Genomic DNA, 26,968 nt, shown 5'->3' on the forward strand with positions numbered 1-26,968 from the left:
TGACTTCAATGGTGGGAAAATGATTGGAATCAATTCTGAGAGACAGGATAAACTGTTACTTAGAAAGGCATGGACTGATCAGGGACAGTCAGCATGGTTTTGTTGGGTGATGATCGTGTCTTACTAACTTAATAGGATTTTCTGAGGAAGCAACAAGGAGGATTGATGAGGGTAGTGCAGTGGATTTTGTCTACATGGATTTCAGTAAAGCATTTGACATGGTTCCACATGGCAGACTGGTCAGGAAAGTGAGATCCCATGGGATACAGGGGAAGGTCGCACGTTGGATCCAAAACTGGCTCAGTTACAAGGAACAAAGGGTAATGGTCGATGGATGTTTTTTGCAAATGGAAAGCGGTTTCCAGTGGCATTCCACAGGACTCAGTGTTGGGGCCCTTGCTCTTTATTGTATATGTTAATGATTTGGACTTAAATGTGGGAGGCACGATTGGGAAATTTGCAGATGACACAAATATTGGCCATGTAGTTGATAGTGAAGAGGATAGCTGTTGTCTCCAGAATTATATCAATGGCTTGGTTGAGTGGGCATTAAAGTGGCAAATGGAATTCAATTCTGAAAAATGTGAGGTAATGCATTTGGGGAGCGCAAACAAAGCAAGGGAATACTCAATAAACAGAAGGATATTGAGAGGGGTTGAGGAAGTAAGAGACCTTGGCGTGCACGTCTGCAGGTCCCTGAAGGTGGCAGGACAGGTGGATAAGGTGGTAAAGAAAGCATATGGAATGCTTTCCTTTATTGGACAAGGTATTTAATACAAAAGCAGGGATGTAATGCTGGAACTGTATAAAATGCTGGTTAGGCCACACATGGAATTTTGTGTACAGTTCTGGCCACCACATTACAGGAAGAAATAATTGCTCTGGAGAGAGTGCAGAGATTTACAAGAATATTGCTAGGGCTTGAAAATTGCAGCTATGAGGAAAGATTGGTTAGGCTAGGGTTGTTTTCCTTATGTCATGACTCACTGGGGATAGTGTGCTGTAATATCAAGCCCTACTGTTCCCCGAGCCATGATAAATATGAAAAATTTGACCAAACCACCAGATTACCCCAATTCTACTGAACTGTTTAATTTAGGTTAACAGAATACAAGCACCAGGTTTGTAAACTTAATGAGTAAATAACTGTTTATTGAGCAAACTGTCATTAACCAGTGGCAAAAGAAAGAAATATGGACTGTTAGTTATAAATAAGGTTAGTTAGAAATTATATGACTCTACCCCTTCTTAAATCCCTATACACACACATATAAGACACATAAGACACAGAAAAACATGGATTTTAAGGGTGGGATAAAACAGTTCAATAGCACCAATTCCAGAGTATAATTTGATGGGTTGATTTTGATCAATATCTTCCAAATTCCTTTCAGTTCTTGTTGATGACATGAGGTGGTCTTCCAGAACTTTCAATATTTAGTTCACTGGTTGAGCACTTGCCTCTCAATGTCTCTAACAGTGATTTTCCCCTTTGCGTCTTGACAGGGTTTTCAGAGAGAGAGAGAGCAAGTTATAGAGATGTGAGGAGAAAAAGTCAGCTAGCTATTATTGTGGAATTATTGGAACTTTCCACGTACAGGAGAAAGAGGCTCCTTTCAGGCTAGGAGCTATTCTGCTGTACTGTCCTCACATAAAACCTGGTCACCTGATCAGGAGCCAATTAAAATATTGTTGCCAGGCAGCTCCCTTGGTGCAGGACTCCTTTCCAGCACCATCTTGTCTTTCATGGCACACTCTGTTCCAGGACTGCAACATTGTACACATCTCTCATCCTGTTCCTGTGAACATGTCTTTCAAACTGCAGCCATTGTAATCTTAATCCACACCACAGTCCAACAGAAGTAAAAATATATGTTCCTTACACTTAGAACAGAGGAGGCTGAGGGGTGACATAATTGAGGTGTACAAAATTATCAGGAGCCTAGATAGGGTAGACAGCAAAGAATTGTTTCCCCTAGCTGAGGGGTCAGTTACCAAGGGACATAAATTTAAGTGATTAGTAGGAGGATTAGAGGGGACATGAGGAAAAACTTTTCCATCCAGAGGGTGGTGGGTGTCCGGAACTCGCTGCCTAAATTGGTGGTTGAGGCTGAAATGCTCAAGTCATTTAAAAGGTACCTGGATCTGCATCTGAAGCCCTGTAACATGCAAGGCTATGGACCAGGTTCCGGAAATTGGGATTAAATTGAGCAGCTAGTTTCTTTTTCATCTTTTTCTGGCCGGCACAGACATGATGGGCTGAATGGCCTCTTTCTGCGCCATAACTTTTATATGGTTCTATGGAACCAAATGAGTGCAGTCCTGAACAATGAAGGAGAGATATTGGAGAAGGCTGGTGTGGTCAAAGAACAGAAGAACATCAGAAGTAGGAGCAGGAGTTGACCATTCAACCCTTCAAGCCCACTCCATTATTCAATGAGATCATGGCTGATCTTCTATTTCAACACTATTTTCCTGCATTATCTCCGTATCCCTCGATGCTTTTAATATGTAGAAATCTATCGATCTCAGTCTTGAACATATTCAACGACTGAGACTCCACAGCCCTCTGGGGCAGAGAATTCCAAAGGTTCATCACCCTCTGAGTGAAGAAATTCCTCCTTATCTTAGTCCTAAATGGCCTGCCCCTTACTCTGAGACTGTGCCCCTTCGTTCTAGATCCTCCGACCAGGGGAAACATCTTTCCTGCATCTACCCTGTCAAGCCCTTTAAGAATTTTGCATGCTACAGCCAGGTTAAGGAAGACAAGGCAGGTATCCCACTTTCTAATCAGTATTCAGGTTTGAATACTTATGAGAATGATCGTTCCTCTGGGATCTGCCCCCAGAGCCTAGTCTATGTTATCACGGCTGGCTCAGCTGCACAGGGGTGAGATGGGGGGGCGGAGGGGAGGAAGATTGGAAAGGACGACAGGGCAGGTTGAGAAAGCACTTAATAGAGTATATTAAGGCTTTATAAAGACAAGGAACACAATACCACCCCATCAGACTATTCTCTATCATCAGTAAAGTGATGGAAGGAGCCATCAACAGTGCTATCAAGCAGCACTTGTTTAGCAATAACCTGTTTACTGATGCTCAGTTTGGGTTCCACCAGGGCCACTCAGCTCCTGACCTCATTACAGCCTTGGCTCAAACATGGACAAAAGAGCTGAACTTCCAAGGTGAGGTGAGAGTGACTGCCCTTGACATCAAGGCAACATTTGACAGAGTGTGACATCAAGGAGCCCTAGCAAAACTGGAGTCAATGAGAATCAGAGGGGAAACTTTCTGCTGGTTGGAGTCAAACCTAGCACAAAGGAAGATGGTTGTGATGGTTGGAGGTCAATCATCTCCATTGCAGGACATCAATGCAGTAGTCCCTTAGGGTAGTGTCCGAGACACTAGAAACTGAACTGAACTAGCTATATAAAGATTGTGGCTGCAAGAGCAGATCAAAGCCTAGGAATCCTGCTGCGAGTAACTCACCTCCTGACTCCACAAAGCCTGTCCACAATCTACAAGGCACAAGTTAGGAGTGTGATGGAATACACCCCACATGCCTGGATGAGTGCAGCTCCCACAAGACTCAAGCAGCTCAAAACCATCCAGGACAAAGCAGCCCACTTGATTGACATCACATCCACAAACATTCACTCTCTCCATCACCGATGCACAGTAGCAGCAGTGTGTACCATCTACAAGGTGCACTTCAGGAATTCACCAAGGCTCCTTAGGCAGCACCTTCCAAACCCAGAACCACTATCATCTGGAAGGACAAGGGCAGCAGACACATGGGAACACCACCACTTGGAAGCTCCCCTCCAAGTCACTCACCATCCTGACTTAGAAATATATCACTGGTCCTTCACTGTCACTGGATCAAAATCCTGGAACTCCCTTCCTACATCACATGGACTGCAGCGGTTCACGAAGGCAGCTCACCACCATTTTCTCAAGAGCAATTAGGGATGGGCAATAAATGCTGACCTAGCCAGTGATGCCCACATCCCATGAATGAATAAAAAAAGAGGAAAAACTTTTAGGCTGGCAGGACAGGTGATGTGTCAAGGCTGCAGCATGTGGGAGCTCCTGGACAACATTGTGATCCAGGGCAAACATGTCTGCAGTAAGCATTTGCAGTTCAAATAACTTTGGGTCAGAGTTACGGAGCTGGAGGCTGTGCTGCAGACTCTGCAACATATCAGGGAAGGGGAAAGTTACCTGGATGCTTTGTACCAGGAGACAGTCACACCACTTAACATAGGGTCTTCTAATTTGGTCAATGGTCAGGCACAGGAGGGTATGACTGAGTAAAGCAGGTAAGGGGACTCAGAGGACAGCAGTGCAGAAGTGTGAGCCTCTGTAATTGTCCAATAGGTTTGAGGTTCTCTCAGCTTGTTTGGATGGAGAGTGGGGGCTGCAGGGTGGATGAGCAAACTGACCATGGCACAGTAGTAAAGGAAGCCATTCAAGTGGGGGGAATAAAAAGAAATGTAGTGGTAGTAAGGGACATTATAGTGAGGGGGATTGACACCGTACTCTGTGGCAAAGAGTGAAAGTCCAGACAGCAGGCTTCCTGTCTGGGGCCAGGATTCGGGACATATCAGAGGGCCCTTGGTGTCCATGTCCATAGATCCTTGAAGGCTGCAGGACAGGTAGATAAAATGGTTAAGAAGACATATGGGATACTCAGCTTTATTAGTCGAGGCATTGAATATTAGAGCAGGGAGGTTATGATGAGATCAGGGCTGGAGAGGAATTTAGAGTCATAGAGTTTTACATCACGGAAAGAGGTCCTACTGCCCATCCTGTCCACACTGGTCATTAAGTCCCTATCTATTCTAATCCCATTTTCCAGCACTTGGACCGTAGCCCTGTATGCTATGGCATTTCAAGTGTTCATCTAAATACTTCTTAAATGTTGTGAGGGTTCCCAACTCTACCTCCCTTTCAGGCAGTGAGTTCCAGATACTCCCCAGCCTCTGGGTGAAAAAATTTTTCCTCAAATCCCCTCTAAACCTCCTGCCCCTTACCTTAAATCTATGACCCCTGGTCACTGACCTCTCCACTACGGGGAAAAGTTTATCCTTATCTACCCTATCTATGCCCCTCAGAATTTTGTACAGCGCAATCAGGTTCCCCCTCAACCTCCTCTGCTCTAAGGAAAACAAACCTAACCTATCTAATCTCTCTTCATAGCTGAAATGATCCAGCCCAGGCAACATCCTGATGAATCTCCTCTGCACTCTCTCCAATGCAATCACATCCTTCCTATAGTGTGGCAACCAGAACGGTACAGAGTACTCCAGATGTGGCCTAACTAACATTTTATACAGCTCATCATAACCTCCCTGATCTAATATTCAATGCCTCGACTAATAAAGGTGAGTATCCCATATGTCTTCTTAACCATTTTATCTACCTGTCCTGCAGCCTTCAAGGATCTATGGACATGGACACCAAGATCCCTCTGATTCTCTGTACTTCCGAGGGACCCACCATTCACTGTATACACCCTTGCTTTGATAGTTCTCCCAAACTGCATCACCTCACACTTTTCAGGATTAAATTCCATTTGCAACTGCTCTGCCCATCTGACCAGCCCGTCTATATTGTCCTGTAGTCTAAGACTTTGCTCCTCACTATTTACCACACCACCAATTTTTGTGTCATCTGCGAATTTATTGATCATACCTCCAACATTAATGTCTAGTCATTAATGTACACTATAAACAGCAAACGACCCCAGCACCACTGCGGTACGCCACTGAACACAGGCTTCCAGTCACAAAAACATCCTTCCACCATCACCCTCTGCCTCCTGCCACAAAACCAATTTTGGATCCAAATTGCCCTGGATCCCTTGGGCTATTACCTTCTTGACCAGTGTCCCGTGCGAGACCTTGTCAAAAGCCTTACTGAGGTCCATGTAGACTATATCAACTGCACTACCTTCATCTACACACCTAGTCACCTCCTCAAAAAATTCAATCTAATTTGTTAGACATGATCTCCCCCTGACGTCCTCTTTTACACCACCCCCTTCCCCTCGCCCACTAACCCCCACAACACCCCCCCCCCTACCGCGCCCACCCCCCCTGGCCATCTCACCTGAAGATTCTATACCCAGGAATATTGAGCTGCCAGTCCTGCCCCTCCCTCAACCATGTCTCCATGATAGCAATGATATCATATGCCCATGTGTTAATGAACACCCTCAACACATCTGCCTTACTCGCAAGACTTTTTGCATTAAAATAAATGCCACCCAGCCTTGCCATGCTCCCTTGTGTCTTATCTTGACTATATATGCTCTGCTTTCCAGACTGACTTTGCTTTTCTACTATACTTGTCTGTACATCACCCCCTACTATACCTCCACTCCAATTCCCACCCCCCTGCCAAATTAGTTTATACACCCACAAACAGCACTAGAAACACCACCCCACACCACCCCCTCCCCAATCCCCGTAAGGATGTTAGTCCGATTCTGGTTCAGGTGCAACCTGTCAGACTTGGACAGGTCCCACCTTTCCCCATAACGGACCCAATGACCCCAGGAATCTAAAGCCCTCCCTTGTGCACCAACTCTTCAGCCACACAGTCATCTGCTCTATTCGCCCTATTCCTATACTCACTAGCACGTGACACCAGGAGTAATCCAGAGATTACAACCTTTGAGGTCCTGCTTTTCAATCTGCTACCTAGCTGCCTAAATTCTTGTTGCAGGACCTCATCCCTCTTTCTACCCATGTCGTTGGTCCCAATGTGAACCATGATCTGTGACTGTTTGCCCTCCTGCTTCAGAATACCCTGCAGCCATTCAGTGACTTCCTTGACCCTGGCATCAGGGAGGCAATACACCATCACATGTGGAGTCACATCTGCGGCCACAGAAATGCCTGTCTGTACCCCTCACTATTGTATCTCCTACCACTATTGCTCTTCCTCTCTTCCTCCTCTCCTCTCATGCAGTTGGGCTCTGACTGTACTCCAACACAGAAAAGCTGTTCTTGAGTGAGGCTGCACTCTGGGGCTTTCCTGATGACCTGCCTGTCTCCCTTTATCTGACTGGTGGTCACCCATTCCTTCTCCGACTGCACTTCCTTAAGCTGCGAGGTGACCATGTCTAAAAATTTGCTATCCACGTAACTCTCAGCCTCATGGGTGCACTGCTGTGCCTCCAGCTGATGCTCAAGTTCCAAAACTTACCCTACTACATACCAATCAGCTCTCTGCTTTGCACTGACATCACTTTCGTCAGCCTTTTTGAATTCTGGCAGGGTTCCTGTTTCATCTCATGAACTCTTACTGTTTTATCGCCCAAACTCTCACTGTTTTATCTCCCAAACTTTCACTGTTTTATCTCCCGAACTCTTACTGTTTTATCTCCCAAACTCTTACTGTTTTATCTCCCGAACTCTCACTGTTTTATCTCCCAAACTCTCACTGTTTTATCTCCCGAACTCTCACTGTTTTATCTCCCGAACTCTCACTGTTTTATCTCCCAAACTCTCACTGTTTTATCTCCTGAACTCTCGCTGTTTTATCTCCCAACCTTTCACTGTATTATCTCCCAACCTCTCACTGTTTTTATCTCCTGAAATTGCAGCAGGAGGGGGAGGATCCAGTTGTCGTGGTCCGTGTAGGTACCAATGACATAAGTAGAGCTTGAAAAGAGGTTCTGCAAAGAGAGCATGAGGACCTAGCACTCAACTGAAAAGCAGAATGTTATGAAAGTATAATAATTTTCATAATATTATTCTGGTTTAGTGTAAAGTAGGTTTATGGGTCTGACTGTAAATGGTTCGGTCTGTGTGATTTAATTACCTTGGAATCAGGCAGGCTGCAAACTTGAAATTATCAAAAGAAGTTAGGTGCAGAAATCTACATGAAATGCTAATGAATATACATGTGAAGTGTGTTGGAACTTTGCATTTTTAGATAAGGGAAGGAGTTGGTTAGACTTCAAAGGGATGTTGGGATGTTTATAACTAGCCAGATAAGCAAGGCTAAGCAGTGCATTTATTTTTCCCAAAGGTTATGGAAAATATTGGCAACATGAAAGATTTTTACATTATGGACAAGGTAAAGTTGCAAAGACATATGGAACAGTGGAATTTACATATTAAAGAGAGAGAAACATATATCAAGGAGAAGGAAAAGCTATGTTGGGAGGCAATGTGAGATCTAACAGGAGTGTGTGAAACAGCCTTCGGGAAGACTCCAGCCATTTGTGCATAAGTCTGCTGTGTCCATTAACTAAAGTTGGAGACAAGCTTTTGGGAATTCTACTGCCAAGTGGGTACTTGCTGGCTTGTTTTTTTAAGTTAAAATCTATTTTGGGACTGTTGCCTTAAAGGGGTTATGTAACTGGGAGTCAGGTTAATTAGGAATTTTAGGATTTGTTACAGTAGTAAGTAATTGTAGTCTTATGTATGTGCTTGAAACCTTTTCTTTTGAAAATAAATATTTTGAACTAATTTTTAAAATCTCGAAAGGTTTTAGTGGACTCATTGCTTCTGAATTCAGTACACACATCTTCTGGTATTAAATACAAATTGCAAAACCATTGTGATAGCATGGCCAAGTTTCTCTTGTGGATTTAGACCACCTGGCACACATCATCTGCCACATCATAAAACAGAATCTGAAAGGTTATAATCTCTGGATTATTACCTGAGCCAGTTGCACATTGGTTTAGGGTACATAAAATTAGAGAGATGAATACATGGCTCCAAGACTGGTGTGGGAGAAATGGGTTCAGTTGTGGGGCACTGGCATCATACTGGGGAAAGTCATGGCTTTATCATTCGGATGGTCTACACCTGAACCCAGCTGGGACCAGTATTCTTGTAAACTGTATAAATAGGGAAATAGAGAGGGTTTTAAACTAAATAGTGGGGGCAAGGGATCAAATGTGGAAAGATGTGGTATGTCAAAAAGTTGAGACAAGGTAAGGGAGAAAAATAGTAATATGGGAAATGAGGGTCAGGGAATGGCAGGAAGGGACAGAGAGAAACAAATCTAAGACTAGATGTCACAAAGATAACAAAAAGACTACACTAAAGGCTCTATATCTGAATGCACAGAACATTCATAACAAAGTAAATAAATTGATAGCTCACGTTAAAGTAAATAAATATGATCTGATAGCAATTACGGAGATCTGGCTGCAAGGTGACAAGGATTGGGTCCTGGATATTGAGGGGTATATGGCCTTCAAGAAGAATAGGAAGCTAAGTGAAGGTGGAGGGGTAATGTTAATCAAGGATGGTATTTGTGCAATAGTTAGAGATGACCATGGTTCAGGAGATCAGGATGTAGAATCAGCTTGGGTGGAGATGAGGCATAGTAGAGGAAAGAAGTCACCAGTGGGAATGGTCTACCCTAACAGTAACAACAATGTAAGACAAAGTATACAAGAAGAAATATTGGGTGCTCGTGATAATGAGACAACAGTAATCAAGAGTGACTTTAATCTACATATAAACTGGAAAAAACTGGAATGACAGTAGTAGCCTGGATGAGGAGTTCATAGAATGCTTTTGAGATAGTTTCTTACAGTAGCACATTCTAGAAACAACCTGAGAGTGGGTTATATTAGATTTAGTACTGTGTAATGTGACAGGATTAATTAATGACCTAAGAGTAAAGGCATCCCTTGGTAACAGCAACCATAATGTGATTGAATTTCACATCCAGTTTGAAAAGGAGAAGAATGGGTCTGAGACTTGTATTTTAAACTTAAATAAGGGCAACAATGTGGGCGTGAAAGTTGAGCCAGCTGAGTGAACTAGGATACTAGGCTAGAGGATAGATCAATAGAGAAGCAGTGGCAGACATTTAAGGGAATATTTCAGAATACTCAGAATAAGTACTTTCCTACTATAAAAAAAATTCTAAAGGAAGGACCTACCATCCATGGTTAACTAAATAAGTTAGGGAAAGCATCAAACTTAAAGAAAAAGTATATAATTGCACCAAGATGAGTGGTAGGTCAGATGATTGGTCAGAATATAAAGAATGGCAGGGAATGACTAAAAGGTTAATCAGGAGAAAGAAATTAGAGTCTGAGTGGAAGCCAGTTAGAAACGTAAAACAGATAGCAAGAGCTTCTACAGGTACTTAAACTGGAAAAGAGTAAGTAAAGTGAGTGTTGATCCTCTGACAGTGACAGTGGGGAATTAACAGTAGAGAATAAAGAAATGGCAGATGAAATGAACAAATATTTTGCTTCTGTCTTCACTATAGAGGATACAAAAAACATTCCAGTAATAGCTGTAAATCAGGAGCTGAAAGGGAGAGGGAAGCAGTACTGTGCAAACTGATGGAGCAATGGGCTGACAAGTCTCAAGATCCAGATGGGCTTCATCCTAGGGTCTTAAAAGAGGTGGCTAATGAGGTTACAGATGCGTTGGTGTTAATTTTGCAAAATTTGCTAGATTCTGGAAATGTTCCATCAGACTGGAAAGCAGCAAACATAACTCCTCTATTCAAGAAGGGAGAGAGGCAGAAAACAGGAAACTAGAGGCCAGTTAGCTTGATGACTACCATGGGGAAGGTGTTAGAGTTGATCATTAAAGAGGTTATACCTGGGCACTTAGAAAAGCTCAAGGTAATTGGGAAGAGTCAGTATAGTTATATAAAAGAGAATTCAGCTTCGGCTAATTTATTAGAGTTTTTTGAAGGAGTAACATACACTCTGCACAGAGGAGATCCTGTCGACGTACTGTACTTGGATTTCCAGAAAGCATTTGATAAGGTGCCACATCAAAGGTTATTGCAGAAAATAAAAGCTCATTGGACAGGGAGTAACATATTAGCCTGGAGAGAAGATTGGCTGGCTGGCAGAAAACAGGGAGTATGCATAAATGGGCATTTGTCTGATTAGCAGGATGTGATGAGTGGAGTCCTGCAGGGATCTGTGCTGAGGCCTCAACTATTTACAATATATATCAATGACTTAGATGAGGGGGGCGAAGGCATGGTAGCTAACTTTTCAGATGATACAAAGACAGGTTGGAAAGTATGGTGTGAAGAAGACATAAGGAGGTGGCAGACTAATAGAGATAAGTTGAGTGAGTGAGCAAAAATCTGATGGAGTATAATGTGGGAAAGTGTAAAGTTGTTTACTTTGGCAGGAAGAATAATAAAGCAGAGTATTACTTAAACAGAGAACGACTGCAGAATTCCAAGGTGCAGAGGGATCTAGGTGTTCTAGTATATGAGTCACAAGAAGTTAGTATGCAGGGACAGCAAGTAATCAAGAAGACTAATGGAATGCTATCCTTTATTACAAGAAGATCTGAACATTAAAGTAAGGATGTTATGCTCCATTTATACAGGGCATTAGTAAGACCGCATTTCAAATACTGTGTGCAGTATTTCCTTATTTAAGGAAATGTGTAAATGCGTTGGAGGCAGTTCCGAGGAGGTTTACTACAATTGATACCTGGAATGAGCAGGCTGACTTACGAGGTTAGGTTGGACAGGCTTAGCTTGTTTCCACTGAAGTTTAGAAGTGTGAGGAGTGATTTGATTGAAATGTATAAGATCCTGAATGGTCTTGACAAGATGGACGTGGAAAGGATGTTTCCTCTTGTGGGTGAGTACAGAACTAGGGGGCACTGTTTTAAAACCAGGAGTTGACCTTATAGGGCAGAGATGAAGACAGTTTTTTCTCTCAGAGGGTTGTGTGACTTCGGAACTCTTGGCCTCAGAAGGCGGTGGAAGCGGGGTCACTGAACATTCTTAAGGCAGAGGTAGATAAATTCTTGTTAGGCAAGGGAATCTAAGGTTATCGGGGTTATCAAATGTTGAACGAATACTTCACATCCGTCTTCACTCAAGAGAATGAGGATGAAGGTATGAAACTCAGGGAGAGAGACTGCGAGGTTCTTGAGCAAATAGATATAGGGAGTGACAAGGCATTGGAGGTGTTGGCAGGCTTAAAAGTGGACAAATCTCCAGGTCCAGATGATTTGTGTCCCAGGCTGCTGAGGAAGGCAAGGGAGGAGATCGCAAGGGCTCTGGCCCAAATTTTTAATTCCTCTCTGGCCACGGGGAAGTGCCAGAGGACTGGAGAGCAGTTAACCTGGTTCTGCTATTTAAGAAGGGTTGTAGCCAGGGAACTACAGGTCAATGAGTTTCACGTCAGTGGTAGGGAAACCATTGGAGAAAATTCTGAAGGAGAGAATCTATCTCCACTTGGAGAGGCATGGTTTGATCAGGGATAGTCAGCATGGCTTTGTCAGAGGGAGGCCATTCCTAACAAATTTGATTGAATTTTTTGAGGAAGTGACCAGTATATGTAAATGAAGGTAGTGCAGTCGATGTAGTTTATATGGATTTCAGCAAAGCCTTTGACAAGGTCCCACATGGGAGCCTTATAAAGAAGGCAAATGCACATGGGATACAGGGTAATTTGATAAGGTGGATTCAAAATTGGTTTAGTTGTAGGAGACAGAGGGTGATGACAGAAGGATGCTTTAGTGACTGGAAGCCAGTGTCCAGTGGCGTACCACAGGGATCTGTGCTGGGTCCCTTATTATTCATCATTTATATAAACGACATAGATGACTATGCGGGGGCTAGGATTAGTAAGTTTGCGGATGACACAAAGGTTGGCCAGGTGGTTAACAGTGAGGTTGAGTGTCTTGGGCTACAGGAAGAAATAGATGGGATGGTCAAATGGGCAGATAAATGGCAGGTGGAATTTAACCCTGAAAACTGCGAGGTGATACACTTTGGAAGGAGTAATTTGACAAGGAAGTATTCAATGACCAGCATGACACTAGGAAGTTCTGAGGAACAAAGGGACATTGGCGTGTGTGTTCATAAATCTCTGATGGCGGAGGAGCATGTTAGTGGGGTGGTGAAAAAGGCATATGGGACACTTGCCTTTATCAGTCGAGGTATAGATTACAAAAGTAGGGAGGTCATGTTGGAATTGTATAGAACCTTGGTGAGGCCACAGCTAGAGTACTGTGTGCAGTTCTGGTCGCCACATTATAGGAAGGATGTGATTGCATTGGAGGGGGTGCAGAGAAGATTCACCAGGATGTTGCCTGGGATGAAACATTTAAGTTTTGAAGAGAAGTTGGATAGACTTGGGTTGTTTTCGTTGGAGCAAAGAAGACTGAGAGGCGACCTGATCGAGGTGTACAAGATTATGAGGGGCATGGACAGGGTGGATAGGGAGCAGCTGTTCCCCTTAGTTGAAGGGTCAGTCACAAGGGGACATAAGTTCAAGGAGAGGGGCAGGAGGTTTAGGGGGGATGTGAGGAAAACCTTTTTACCCAGAGGGTGGTGACGGTCTGGAATGCGCTGCCTGGGAGGGTGGTGGAGGCAGGTTGCCTCACATCCTTTAAAAAATACCTGGATGAGCACTTGACACGTCATAACATTCAAGGCAATGGGCCAAGTGCTGGTAAATGGGATTAGGTAGATAGGTCAGATGTTTCTCGTGTTGGTGCAGATTCAACGGCCTCTTCTGCACTGTGATTCTGAGATTCTGTGATTCTGTGGGGGTAGATGGGAATGTGGAAGTTGAAACACAAACAGATCGGCCATGATCTTTTTGAATGGCAGAGCAGGCTCGAGGGGCCAAATGGCCAACCTCTGCTCCAATTTCGCATGTTTGTATGTGCATGGTGAGTGGTTAGGTTCTGCAATGCGCTGCCTGAGAGTGTGTTGAAGGCAGATTCAATCATGGCTTTCAAAAGAGAACTGGATCATTATCTGGACAGAAAGAATTTGCAGGGCCAGAGTGGAAGGGGCAGAGGAGTGGGACAGGGTGAATTGCTCTTTCAGAGAGCTGGCACAAACATGGCAAGCCAAATGGCCTCCTTCTATGCTATAAACATTCTACGATTCAATGTAGGAGCCAACAATATTGGATTGGTAAGGCACAAAGGCCTGCAAAAAGAGATTAGGAGATGAGGAAGCAGCTTTAGGAGCAGGATTTTAAAGACAACAATTGCTTGATTACTTCCTCATCAGGTGTTAAAATGCAGGACAGAAAGATTAGGAGCAGTATCAGGAAGAGGTTTTTCATTTGATAAGTCATTGACATCAGTTCTGAGGAAGATGGGAGCTATTCTGCAGGGGTGCAAAGGAAGGCAACTAATGAACTGAAGATATGAGAAATGGGTAAGCGAAAAGTCATTGGAGTGAAATTGGTTTGTGATAGTCCAAAGGAACATAAGAACAAGAGTGGACTATTCAGTATCTCAAGCCTGTTCCATCATTCCGTTAGTTCATGGTTGCTGTCTATCTTAACTCTATTTAACCTGCCTTAATTCATTATCCCTTAAGACCTTGTCCTAAAGGAAATCAACCAATCACAGTTTTGAAATTTTCAACTGACCAACCTTCAGCAGGTTTTTGGTGGGCTTCCAGATTTCCAAATCACTTTGTGTGTGAACTACTTTCTGACATCAGCCCTGAAAGGCCTCACTCTAATTTTAAGGTTCTCCCCGTTGTTTTGGATTCCCCCCACCCCCAACCAGAGGAAATAGTTTCTCTCTATTAACCCAATCAATTCCTTTAAACACCTCAATTATATCACCTTTTAATTTTCTATTCTCAAGGAATACAAGCCTAGACTATGCAACCTGTCCTCATAATTTAACCCTTTTAGCTCCACTATCATTCTGGTGAATCTACACTCTCACTCTCCAAGGTCAACATCCTCCCTGAGCTACGGTGCCCAGAACTGAACCCAATATACCAGATTCCAGGAGCAGTCCAAATAAAACTTTATATAGCTGTCAGATAACTTGCTTCCCTTTGTATTATAGTACCCTTGAGATGGAAGCTAACATTTTATTAGCATTTTAAAATATATTTTGTAGTTGTCTACTAGCTTTTAGTGATTTCACTCTAGTTCCTAGCTTCTCATTTCGAAAATATATTCTAATCCATTTTTAGGTCCAAGGTGGATGACCTCACACTTTCCTATATTGGCCACAGTTTTGTTTCCTCACTGAATCTATCAATGTCCCTTTGTAACTCTCTGCTCCCATCAACTATTTACCCTGATGAGAGGTCATTTGCCTGAAACATTAGCTCTGTTTCTTTCTCCACAAATGCTGTCTGCTCTGCTGAATATTTCTAGAATTTTATGTTTTAATATAGTATTTACTGGATTATCTAACTTAGTAACTTAAGTTTTCCCCCTGTCCTTTCGCCTGCACACTTTGGCTGCTGTTCTGGATCCAAGCCCATCACTCCCATTTCACTTAATTTATTTCCTTCCTCTTTTTCCTTCTTTTCTCTCTGCCCCTCCGAGACCCTTTCTCCTCTCACTATGTCTTCTTCCACTTCTCCCTTCCCGGATACTCTTCCTTATTTCCAAACTCGTACCTCAATCCTTCATTACTCCCGGACATTTCTACTTTCCTGTTACTGGTCCAGGCTTGACACCCTCTTCGATAAATCTACAGCTGTGCCTCTTTGGCAACCTCTAAAAGGCCCATCGAGGGTCTCGTCACTGCCTCCTCACGAGCAGCGTCTCCAATCTCACTGATCTTCCAGTCCAGCCCACCAGCTGGATCTTGCCTATCTCCTCTCTGTTCAACTCACTCATCCCACTGCTGACCCTGCGGACTATGCCAGTGGATCAGCGGTCACTGCCCCTCTCCACATCTCCCTCCAGAATGTCTATTCACTTGTGAACAAGCCTCTTGCAATCATTAGCTTATTGTGGACTATTACATCTGCATCAGGGTGTATGGGGTGTTCAGATAGAGGTAGTACCCTGTATTTTCAGTCAGCTGCATCCTGTTTGTACGATGGACTGGAATCGCTGGTTCTCATCTACACCCAACTCTTACTGCTGGCTTCAAGCACCACATCCTACCTCAGCTGACAGGCAAAACATAGTAAGGGGAGAACTGATGCAAGTGACACCACTTCAGCGGGTGTCTTCCTTGATAAAGCTAACGGCCAGGGTGAAGGATTCCATGTGGCTCAAATGACAATTATATTCTGGGCTAAAGGCATGCCACACCATATTGTGGGGGTTACCATTGTTGATATATCAGCTATGGATAAAATAGCAAGGGAAAGAGGGTCCCTTCAAGCCTTTGTCGGCAACTCATCTAGGAGAGGGGAATTCTGAATCCAAACTTACAGTTTGGAGACCTTGCTGCCATAGTCCTAGTTCACTGGGCCACAACAGATGAGCTCCAGGCTTAAAAGATGGGGACAGTCTGTACTTCATCTTAAAGCTCCATTGCGCAGGCAGGAAGGAAAAAAAGGGTCCACTTCAACTGCAACCTAACAAGAAAGTCCCGTAGCAATGAGACAGGGGTGAAAATGGCGGGTGTAAGATGACACTGGCAGCCACAGTTCCAATCTTGCACACAGGATATTGCTCGTTTTAATGATGACCTAGAAACGACATCATCACCCGGTAGCACTCTGAGCGACCAAGCAGCCATTTTGAAGGACAGCATTGCTTGCTCCTGAATTAGAGAGGGGTTGAGAAAAGGTTCTAAACAAATACTCATCTCCCCACCACCCAGTTGGCTTATGCAGTCAATTGGCATACTTTAATGCAGCCAAACTGTGACAGAGAATAAAATATGAACTTATAACCTCACTTCAAAAGGTGGGAAGAGAAGAAAAATTCTGAAACTAGCCTGCTGGAACGTGAGAACAATGCTCGATCCTGATGTCACCCTCAACGACATTCAGCTCTGGTAACCCATGAGCCAACCAGACTGGATATCAACATACTGGCCCTGAATGAGGTCCGCTTCTCGGAGCAAGGCAGCTTGACAGAACACAACACTGGCTACACACTCCATTTGGTCAGGTACAGCTCAAGGTGAATAATGCCTCCTTGGTGTCAGCTTCATTATGAAGAAGACTATCGTCACTGAACTTTCAAGCCTGCCAATTGGCCAATCAAATGCCTCCCCCTCCAAAACCAACAGCGTGCAACTCTTATCAGTGTTTATGCTCCAACCTTAAAGACGAACCCAGCTGAAAAAGATAAGCTCTACACAGGCCTCCGTGAATTCATCCAGAATGCCCCTCCCAAGGACAAAATTGTCATCCTTGGTGATTTCAATGCCAGAGTTGGCTGTGAAGTCAGGCATGAAAATGAGTGCTAAGAAACCATGGAGTTGTAAACTGCAATGAAAATGGACATCTACTCTTGGAACTTTGTGCAGAAAAGCAGCTGTCTATAACCAATACCCTCTTTTAGCAAACAGATTGCGACAAGACCATATCACCACTCTAAACACTGGCACTTGATTGATTACATCTTGGTGCATCACTGTGACCCAAAGGATGTCCTGCATACTAGAATCATGCCCAGTGCTAATTGTCATTCAGACTCAAAGCTGAAATTCCACTTCAGGCCTAAGCCAAAGAACAGACCTAGAGACAGCCCAACAAAGACATTTTGAGTCAGAAACCTGCAAACTTCATCTTGCAGAGAAAGTTATCAAGCAACCTCACAGACCAGACTGGAACACCCTGCTCTCACTGCTGATTCCACTCCAGAAGAACGCTGGGAACACATCAAAGCTGCATTACTGGATACTTCCAATGAGGTCATTGGACCCAGCAGCAAGAAGAGCAGGTATTGGTTTGATGAAAAAGACAAGGAAGTCCAAGATCTGCTTGCAATAACAGTCACCCCCCCACCCCACCCCACACTCCAATGACACTCAGCTCTGATGTCCCATGAGCTAACCAGACCAGACATTGATATAGCTCATCAGACTTACCTGGCTCAGCCGGCCAGCCAAGAGAAAAAGGGCAGTCTACCGTCAAGCATGCAGCACCCTTCAATGTAAACTGAGGAACATCCAAGATGACTGAGTGTGGATCGCACTTGCGGATAAAACTCAACTGTGTGCTGATACTGGCAATTCTTACCTTGTCCAGGTTGTTGAGGTGGCGGTATTGCTCTTATCACACTTTTGTCTATCCCCTCACACCTTTGTCTATCATCTTACTACTCCCGCACTTTGCCCTCCATTGAGAATCTCACCTTGTTCCACCACTGTCACCTCTCATTTAAATCCTGGTTCTCTACCACCCGTCCAAGTGCAATCAAATTCTTCTCACTGAGATATCTTCACTGCTTTCCTCCCTCAGGTTCTGCACAGAGCAACACCTCATCCCAGGTGATAATTCATCATGTCCTCTCTGCTCTGAGTTCACTGTCCTCCTATCCTCTTCAATCTCTCCCTCCATGTAAACTCCTCAATCCAGATTCACAGCCACATGTTTGACATTGCCATCCCATGTGACCTTACTACCCCCACAATATCAATCACAGATAAAACAAGCTCTGATCAATTTGTTTATCACTCTTCCCCCAATTCACTTACAACTGCACTATCCAATTCCTAATTGTCCAACCTTTTAGCTTCCCACTCACTACAACATTTCTGCAGTTACTGATTTACCTAACCGCACTCCACCTTCGATGCCCCAGTCCCCATTAAAGCCATTACTTTGCCTACCCTGGCTGATCCCCTAGCTCTCATTTCTGCTCCTTCAAGTTTAAGGAACTTGGACTTGAATGGATATGGCTGACAATTGATAGTTATTCTCCAATAGATCTAGTTTGACCACATAAAGCACTATTGCACCTTTCTCTCATTTTCTAAAACTGCCCAATGTCATCCTGGAGTGCAAAGGCTTCTTTTCTCTACTGCAAACCATCTTCTCAAACCCCTCTCCCTGCCAATGATAAAAGCAAGCAGATCATGGATTTCTTTGTCCCCAAGATTGAGATCCTTTGATCAGCTCCCTCTGTCACTTCCCTTGCCACCGGGTCAAACTTCCTCTAAGGATCTCCCCACTGCCTTACCCCTGAACTTGTATCATTCTCTAGTTTCTCTCCTATCTCCTTTCTGAGCTCTCCCTTGGCCATGAAAAAGACCCAACTCCTGCTCTGTGACCTTATTCCCACTAAACTGCTGACTGCCCAACTTCTCTTCCCGGCTCCCATGATAACTGGCATTGTTAACAATGTCTCTTCTCGGGTTCTGTCCCTCTTGCCTTCAAATTTTCACCCCTCTCTTCAAAAAGCAACCCTTGACATCTCCATTCTTGAAAACTACCACCCCATCTCCAACCTTCCTTTCCTCTCCAAAGAATGCGTTGTCACCTCTGAAATTCATGCCTATCTTTCCTTGAACACCACATATGAATCCCTCCACAACACCAAAATGGCTCTTATCAAAGTCACAAATGACATGCTATGTGACTGTTGCAAAGGTAAACTATCCCGCCTTGCCCTTCTCGACCTGTCTGCAGCCTTTCAAACAGTTGATCAGATCATCCTCATCCAACACCTCTCTAGTCTAGAGTGGGACTACACTTGTCTGGTTCCATTATTCTTTGTGTTGGCCCAGTGTGGCAGCTGTGGTGATCTCACTGAGGGTTCTGAGCCCAGACGAGATCTTGGGGACCCCTCTGAAACCCTGTTAAGTGAGGCAGCTAATTCTGTGGCTTCCTCTGCTGTGTCCTGTCTTTCTTGTGGTGGAGTCCATTTGCAGAAGGCATGTTTCACAGGATTACATGGCATGCATGGATCTGTATGGGTTGTGAGGTACTCTACCTGTGTGGGTCTGTATGGGATGTGAGGTACTCTACCTGTGTGGGTCTGTATGGGATGTGAGGTACTCTACTTGTGTGGGTCTGAATGGGATAGAAACTAGGAGCAGAAGTAGGCCATTTGGCCCTTCGAGCCTGTTCTGCCATTCAGCATGATGATGGCTGATCCCCAACCTCTATCTCAATGCCATATTCCCGCTTTCTCTCCAAACCACTTGATGGCCCTAATATCCAAAAAATTATCAATTTCTTTCTTGAATATACTCAGTGACTTGGCCTCCACAGCTTTCTGTGCTAGAGAATTCCACAGTTTGACCACCCTCTGAGTGAAGAAACTTTTCTTCATCTCAGTTCTAAATGGCCTGCCCCGTATCCTGAGACTGTGGCCCTTGGTTCTAGACTCCCCAACCAGGGGAAACATCTTCCCTGCATCTAGTCTGTGTAGCCCTGTTAGAATTTTATACGTTTCAATCAGATCCTCTCTCATTCTTCTAAACTCTAGTGAATGTAGGCCCAGTCAAACCAATCTCTCTTCATACGATAATCCTGCCATCCCTGGTATCAGCCTAGTGAATCTTCGCTGTACTCTCTCTATGGCAAGTATATCCTTTCTTAGGTAGGGAGACAAAAACTGCATGTAATACTCTAGGTGTGGTCTCACCAAGCCTTGTATAATTGCAGTAAGACATCTCTACTTCTGAACTCAAATCCTCTTGCAATGAAGGCCAGCATACCTTTTGCCTTCCTAACTGCTTGCTGCACCTGCCTATTTACTTTCATTGACTGGCATACAAGGACACCCAGATCCCTTTGTATATCCACATTCCCCAATATATCACCATTTAAATAATACTCTGCCTTTCTGTTTTACACACCTAAGCCTTTAACATCACATTTAACCATGTTATACTGCATCTGTCACGTGTTTGCCCACTCACACAACTTGTCTAAATCACCCTGAAGTCTTCTTGCATCTTCCTCAGAACACCTCCCAGTTTTGCATCATCAGCAAATTTGGAAATATTGCATTTGTAAGTGAGGTGCTCTACCTGTGTGGGTCTGTATGGGATGTGAGGTGCTCTACCTGTGTGTGTCTGTATGGGATGTGAGGTACTCTACCTGTGTGGGTCTGTATGGGATGTAAGGTAGTCTACCTATGTGGATCTGTATGGGATGTGAGGTAGTCTACCTGTGTGGGTCTGTATGGGATGTGAGGTAGTCTACTGTGTGGGTCTGTATGGGGTGTGAGGTAGTCTACCTGTGTGGGTCTGTATGGGATGTGAGGTAGTCTACCTGTGCGGGTCTGTATGGGGTGTGAGGTAGTCTACCTGTGTGGGTCTGTATGGGATGTGAGGTACTCTACCTGTGTGGGTCTGTACAGGATGTGAGGTACTCTATCTGTGTGGGTCTGTACAGGATGTGAGGTACTCTATCTGTGTGGGTCTGTAAAGGATATTCCATTGAGGAATAAGGATTATGTGAGGAAAGTGTACCATCCGTGGCTAACCAAGGAAGTTAAGAATGGCATCAAATTGAAAGAAAAGGCGTACAGCGCTGCAAAGATTAGTGGTCAGCCAGAAAATTGGGAAAACTTTAGAAACTGACAAAGGACGATTAAGAAACATTAAACGAGAAGAAATCAGATTATGAGAATAAACTAGCAGGAAATATAAAAACAGACAGTAAAGGATTCTACAAGTATAAAAAGGGATGTGAGAAGCTAAAGTAAACTTTGGTCCCTTATCAGATGAGCCTGGTGAATTAATAATGGGCAACATGGAAATGGCAGAGACTTTGAACAAACATTTTTTACCTGTCTTCACAGTAGAAGACAAAAAAAATCCCAAGAATATTGGGGGTAAAAGGAGTGAAAAGGGGGAGGAATTTAAAACAATCACAACCACTGAAGAAAAAATAATAGGAAAACTAATATGGGACTTAGGATTTTAAAAGAAGAGGCTTCAGAAATAGTGGATGTATTAGTTGTAATCTTCCTAGATTCGAGAATGGTCCCAGCGGATTGGAAAACCACAAAATGTAATACCACTATTTAAGAAAATAGGGCAATAGAAAGCATGAAATTATAGGCCAGTTAACCCAATATATGTCACTGGGAAAATTCTAGAATCCATTACTAAGGAAGATGCAGCTGGACATTTAGAAAATCATAATACAATCAAGCAGTCTCAACAAGATTTTATGAAAGGGATGCCATGTTTGACAAATTTATTAAAGTACTTTGGGGATGTAACAAGCATGGTGGATAAAGGGGAACCAGTAGATGTTGTGTACTTGGATTTCCAAAACGCATTTGATAAGGTGCCAGATAAAAGGGCATTACACAAGATAAGAGCTCCTGGAGTTGGGGGAAATATATTAGCATGGATAGAGGATTGACTAGCTAACAGGAAATAGTGTGTGAGGATAATGAGTCATTTTCAGGTTGACAAACTATAACTAGTGGAGTGCCTGAGGATCAGTGCTGGGGTCTCAACTATCTACAATTTATATTCATGACTTGGATGAATGGACTGAATGTATTGTAGCCAAGTTTGCTGACTATCCGAAGATAGGTTGGAAGCAAGTTGTGAGGAAAACACAAAGAGTCTGCAAAGGATATAGGTAGGTTAATTGAGTGGGCAAAAAATTGGCAGATGGAGTATAATGAGAGAAAATGTAAGAATGTCCACTTTGGCAGGAAAAATAGAAAAGCACATTATTTGAATGGAGAAACATTGGAGAATGCTGTGGTACAAAAGGATCTGGGTGTCCTTGCACATGAATCACAAAAAGTTTGTATGCAGGTAAAGTAAGTAATTAGGAAGGCAAATAGAATGTTGACTTTTATTGCAAAGGGGATGGAGTATAAAGGAGGGAAGTCTTGCTACAACTGTACAGGGCATTGGTAAGATCACACCTAGAGCACTGTGGCCTCCTTAATTAAGTAAGGATTTACTTGCATTGGAGGTAGTTCAGAGAAGGTTCACAAGGCTGATTCCTGGGATGAAGGGATTATTTTATGAGGAAAGGTTGAGCAGGTTGGGCCTATATTCATTGGAGTTTAGAAGAAAGAGGTGATCTTAGTGAAACATAAGATTCTGAGGGGCTTGACAGGGTAGATGCTGAGAGGGTGTTTCCCCTCATGGGGGAATCTAGAACTAGGGGGCATGGTTTCAAGACAAGTGGTCTCCCATTTAAGAGTGAGATGATGAGCATCAGAGGGTCATTAATCTTTGGAATTATCTACTCCAGACAGCAGTGGAGACTGAGTCACTGAATATATTCTGGGCTGAGTTAGAAAGATTTTTTATCTACAAGGGGGTCAAAGTTTATGGGGTCAGGCAGAAATGTAGAGTTCCCAGAATGAAAAAACAGGGAAAACTGGGAAATAAGAGTACTGGTCCAAACCGTTTTTTCCTTCTGGGTTAAGGCCACAATCACACCAGCCATGATCTTATTGAATGACAGAGCAGGCTAAGGGCCAAATAGTCTACTCGTGTTCCTAATTCTTAAATTCCTATGTGAGGTACTCCGCCTATGTGGGTCTGTATGGGTTGTGAGAGATTCCATTTACTTAGGTATTCATGGGGGTGGGAAAGCACAGAACTGCACAGTATGACTAGATAGTTCTATCTTCTGATACTAGATTTTTTTATGTTATTAAGTTCCTCACATTAAGGGGGTGATTCCTTGCAGGAGTACAAGTCTACTGGCACTGCTTAACTTCCTGTAGGTCACCTAATTTCTTCAGGTGCAAAGTGCAAGTCTACAAAGGAAAGTTCAATGCGCTAACCTTGCATGAGGTACAGGCTGGCTATCCTTCATCTGATATCCACACTGACTCGTGTGGCCTTTCTAAGAGGACAGAGATCAAGTACATAAAGTCCAGCTATTTTCTCCCTTCTTGCCCAGAGGCATTGAGGCCAATAGTTATGTCTCTTCAATCACACACTCAGGTCTCAGTTAACACAGACTGCAGCTCAAACCTTGACACTCCTGGTCTGTCAGGTGAAGGTTCATACAGGACGTTCACCAAATGAGCCACCAGGTCTGCTATTATTAATAGTTTTCATGGGTGTTACACTTAATGGACAGACAGCAGAGACTTACCTGAACAGAAGAGTATTGACTTCTGCATGAACCATGGAACGGGATTTGGCAATCGCTTGTTTATTGTTTCGTCCACTGCGAGGGAAATTTCCATATGTTGCTTTCTTAATATAGCCATTGTAGCCAGCCCCAATCTGCAAGGGAAAAAACACATTCAAGAACACATTAAACAATAAAATTTGATAGCAACTGAATCCAACCCACCTCTGCCAGTTGATATGCTGTCCTGACAGAGGTGATTCCTCACCTTCTGTTATATTAGGCAATTTGCTGTGAAGTTGTAAACTGTAAGATGGATAATATGGTCACTTCTGAACCTGTCTCTGATGTCTCATGTTGCTTTCTCTATCTCTCCCCTTGTGTGTTTGATTTACTCTCTGACTGTTTCTTCTTTTATCACAGCTTGGTGCTTTGAAGACAAAAGCTATCAAAAGCTGCAGGCTGCACTTGGATTAGGGGTTGAATGGAAAATCTGGCCAGCTTCCTTTCCATCCCCCTCCTTTCTGGTTCTTCCCAACCATTTGCTCCATTAATGTATCCTGAACACTGTACAGCTCTTTCACTCATTTCTGTTTTTACAATTGTTCCCTCCTATCTCGAGTAAGAATGCACCTGCCCTTTAACAGGTCCTGGCTATGTATAAATGCCATCAGAAATAGCGATTTTCCACCCAGTTTTGAATGAGCTGAAGTTTTCTGAGAGTGAATGATGGCAACTCAACCAGGATTGCAATGGAATAGTCACTTCTGGCGGTAACAAATAACAAGTTTCATTTTTATAGTGCCTTTAAAATAGTAAAACATCCCCAGGCATTCCCAGAAAGTAAATCTAACAAAATTTTCAACATAAGGGGATTTTAGGGCCCTATACAAAAGTTTGGTCCTGCACCCCATGATCAAGTCTGTCCCTTCAAGAATGCAGGTGGAGCAGCCTTTGACTTGGCCCTCACAGGCTCCAAAACCCAGAGGACATACATCATAGGTATCTCCTGTTGGAGCTATCTGCCTCCAACTCTGCTGAAACCACAGGGGTAGCACAATGTAGAAACAAGAGGAAGAGGATGCAGAAACAGTCTTAGTTGCAAAAAGGGAATGAGTTGGTGCCAATTCCAATGTTAGTGTCACATGATGATGTTTATTTCAATGAAAGCATTAGTTTTTCTAACCTGATAAGAGTCAATTGGAGTCAATTATGTTCCATTTTTTTTCATATTTATTCACGGGGTGTGGGCAAGGTGGGCTAGGCCAGCATTTATTGCCTATCTCTAGTTGCTCTAGAGAAGATGGTGGTAAGCTGCCTTCTTGAATCGCTGCAGTCCCTGTGGTGTAGATACACCCAAAGTGCTGTTGGGGAGGGAGTTCCAGGGTTTTGACTTATCGACAGTGAAGGAACAGCAATATATTTCCAAGTCAGGATGGTGAGTGGCTTGGAGGGGAACTTCCAGATGGTGGTGTTCCCATCTATCTGCTGCCCTTGTCTTTCTGGATCGTAGTGGTCGTGGGTTTGGTAGGTGCTGCCTAAGGAGCCTTGGTGAGTTTCTGCAATGCATCCTGAAGATAGAACACACTGCTGCTTCTGTGCGTTGGTGGTGGAGGGTGTGAATGTTCATGGATGTGGTGCCAATCAAGGGGCTGCTTTGTCCTGGATGGTGTTGAGCTTCTTGAGTGTTGTGGGAGCTGCACTTATCCAGGCAAGTGGGGAGTATTCCATCACACTCCTGACTTGTGGCTTGTGATGATGTACAGGCTTTGGGGAGTCAGCAGGAGTTACTCACAGCACGATTCCTAGCCTCTGATCTTCTCTTGTAGCCACAGTATTCATATGGCTAGTCCAGTTCAGTTTCTGATCAATGGTAACCCCCAGAATGTTGATAATGGGGAATTCAGAAATGGTAGGGCCAGTGAATGTCAAGGGGCAATGGTTAGATTCTCTCTTATTGGAAATGATCGTTACCTGGCACTTGTGTGGTATGAATGTTACATGCCACTTGTCAGCCCAAGCCTGGATATTGTCCAGGTCATGCTGAGTGACCATTGGCAGGTGAATGTAGGTGAGTGACATGATGCTCGTGGATGACAATGTAAAGCTCTTTCAGCGAACAGAGTTAAGAAGGGATGGCAAGTGTGGCCATATGTGGGTCAAAATCCTGGAACTCCATCCCTAACAGCACAGTGGGTGTACCTCCACCACATGGACAGCAGTGGTTCAAGAAGGCAGCTCACCACCACCTTTCCAAAAGCAGTTAGGGATGGGCAATAAATGCTGGCCCAGCCACCGCCGCCCACAGCCCCTGAAAGAATTTTTAAAAATAATTGCTGCTACCAGGATCAAGCTAGCACGAATGCAACGCTGAACACTGAAACAAACTTGGAAGAGGGCATTGCAGTACTCGTGGGCTTGCAGATCTATGGCAGCAGGTATCAATAGAGCAACTGGATGTTCTTGCTCTGTTGGGCCTTCCTGCTCTTCATCTTCTTCCTCCACAGAGGATGCCGGGCCCTCACACCTTTGTCTGGTATCGGATCCAGTCCTCTGCAGCACGAGGTTGTGTAGGGTACAGCACACCTTCGCCATCCAGTGGAGCTGTGCTAGGCCAAACTGAAGGCCACTCCCAGATCAATCCAGACGCCGGAACTGCTCTTTGAGCAAGCCAATGGCAGAGACTGTCTGGTGGAGAGAAAAGGCCTGCACAGCCTGTGACCGGCAAAGGATGAACGCTTCATGGTAGCTCGCCAGAAACTTGGCACATACTTAAAGTATTATCTCATGGTGATCACACACCAGCTGTTTTTGTTTCAATGATGCACACAGGCTGCCGACATTATAGCTGAGCTAACTTTACTGATAACACACTTTTCTAAAATAAACAGATATCTGCAGTAACTGAATTCTATCCAGACAAGCTCCAACATGTGCTATCTGACCTTCAACTCCCAGGTCAGGTGACTCCCTATCTAGTACAGAGTACCATATAGTATCTAATACTGGGGTCCATTGCCACAATCAACTATTATCATGACATTTCCCTTTTTAAAAAAAACTTTTATACAATTCAAGTACACAAAGTCTCTTATCTATTCTTTTTCACTCTGTTTTGATCAGTCTGTTTTGTCTTTTACTTATCTCTGTATCTCTGTGTTTCTTTTCACAATTATTCCACTGGATGTTCTGAATGGTGACAGAGGTGATTTTGAAGGGCTCTGTGTCACTATCAGCCCTTGGATAGTTTTCAGGATTCAGGTTATCTGTTGCTTCACTGGTGC

At 43.8% G+C, this 26,968-nt stretch overlaps 1 protein-coding gene across 2 annotated transcripts in view; it reads right to left on the reverse strand.

Annotated features, from left to right (window-relative positions):
- LOC121292987 overlaps nt 1–26,968 on the reverse strand; it is a 228,994-nt gene that overhangs the window by 137,441 nt on the left and 64,585 nt on the right. For both annotated transcript variants that reach the window (XM_041215514.1, XM_041215515.1), the window contains exon 8: nt 23,706–23,839. In XM_041215514.1, coding sequence (XP_041071448.1) covers nt 23,706–23,839 — 134 coding nt within the window. The remainder of the gene's footprint in view (nt 1–23,705; nt 23,840–26,968) is intronic.

This window comes from Carcharodon carcharias, chromosome 21 (assembly GCF_017639515.1).
Source record: "Carcharodon carcharias isolate sCarCar2 chromosome 21, sCarCar2.pri, whole genome shotgun sequence".
Lineage (NCBI taxonomy): Eukaryota > Metazoa > Chordata > Chondrichthyes > Lamniformes > Lamnidae > Carcharodon > Carcharodon carcharias.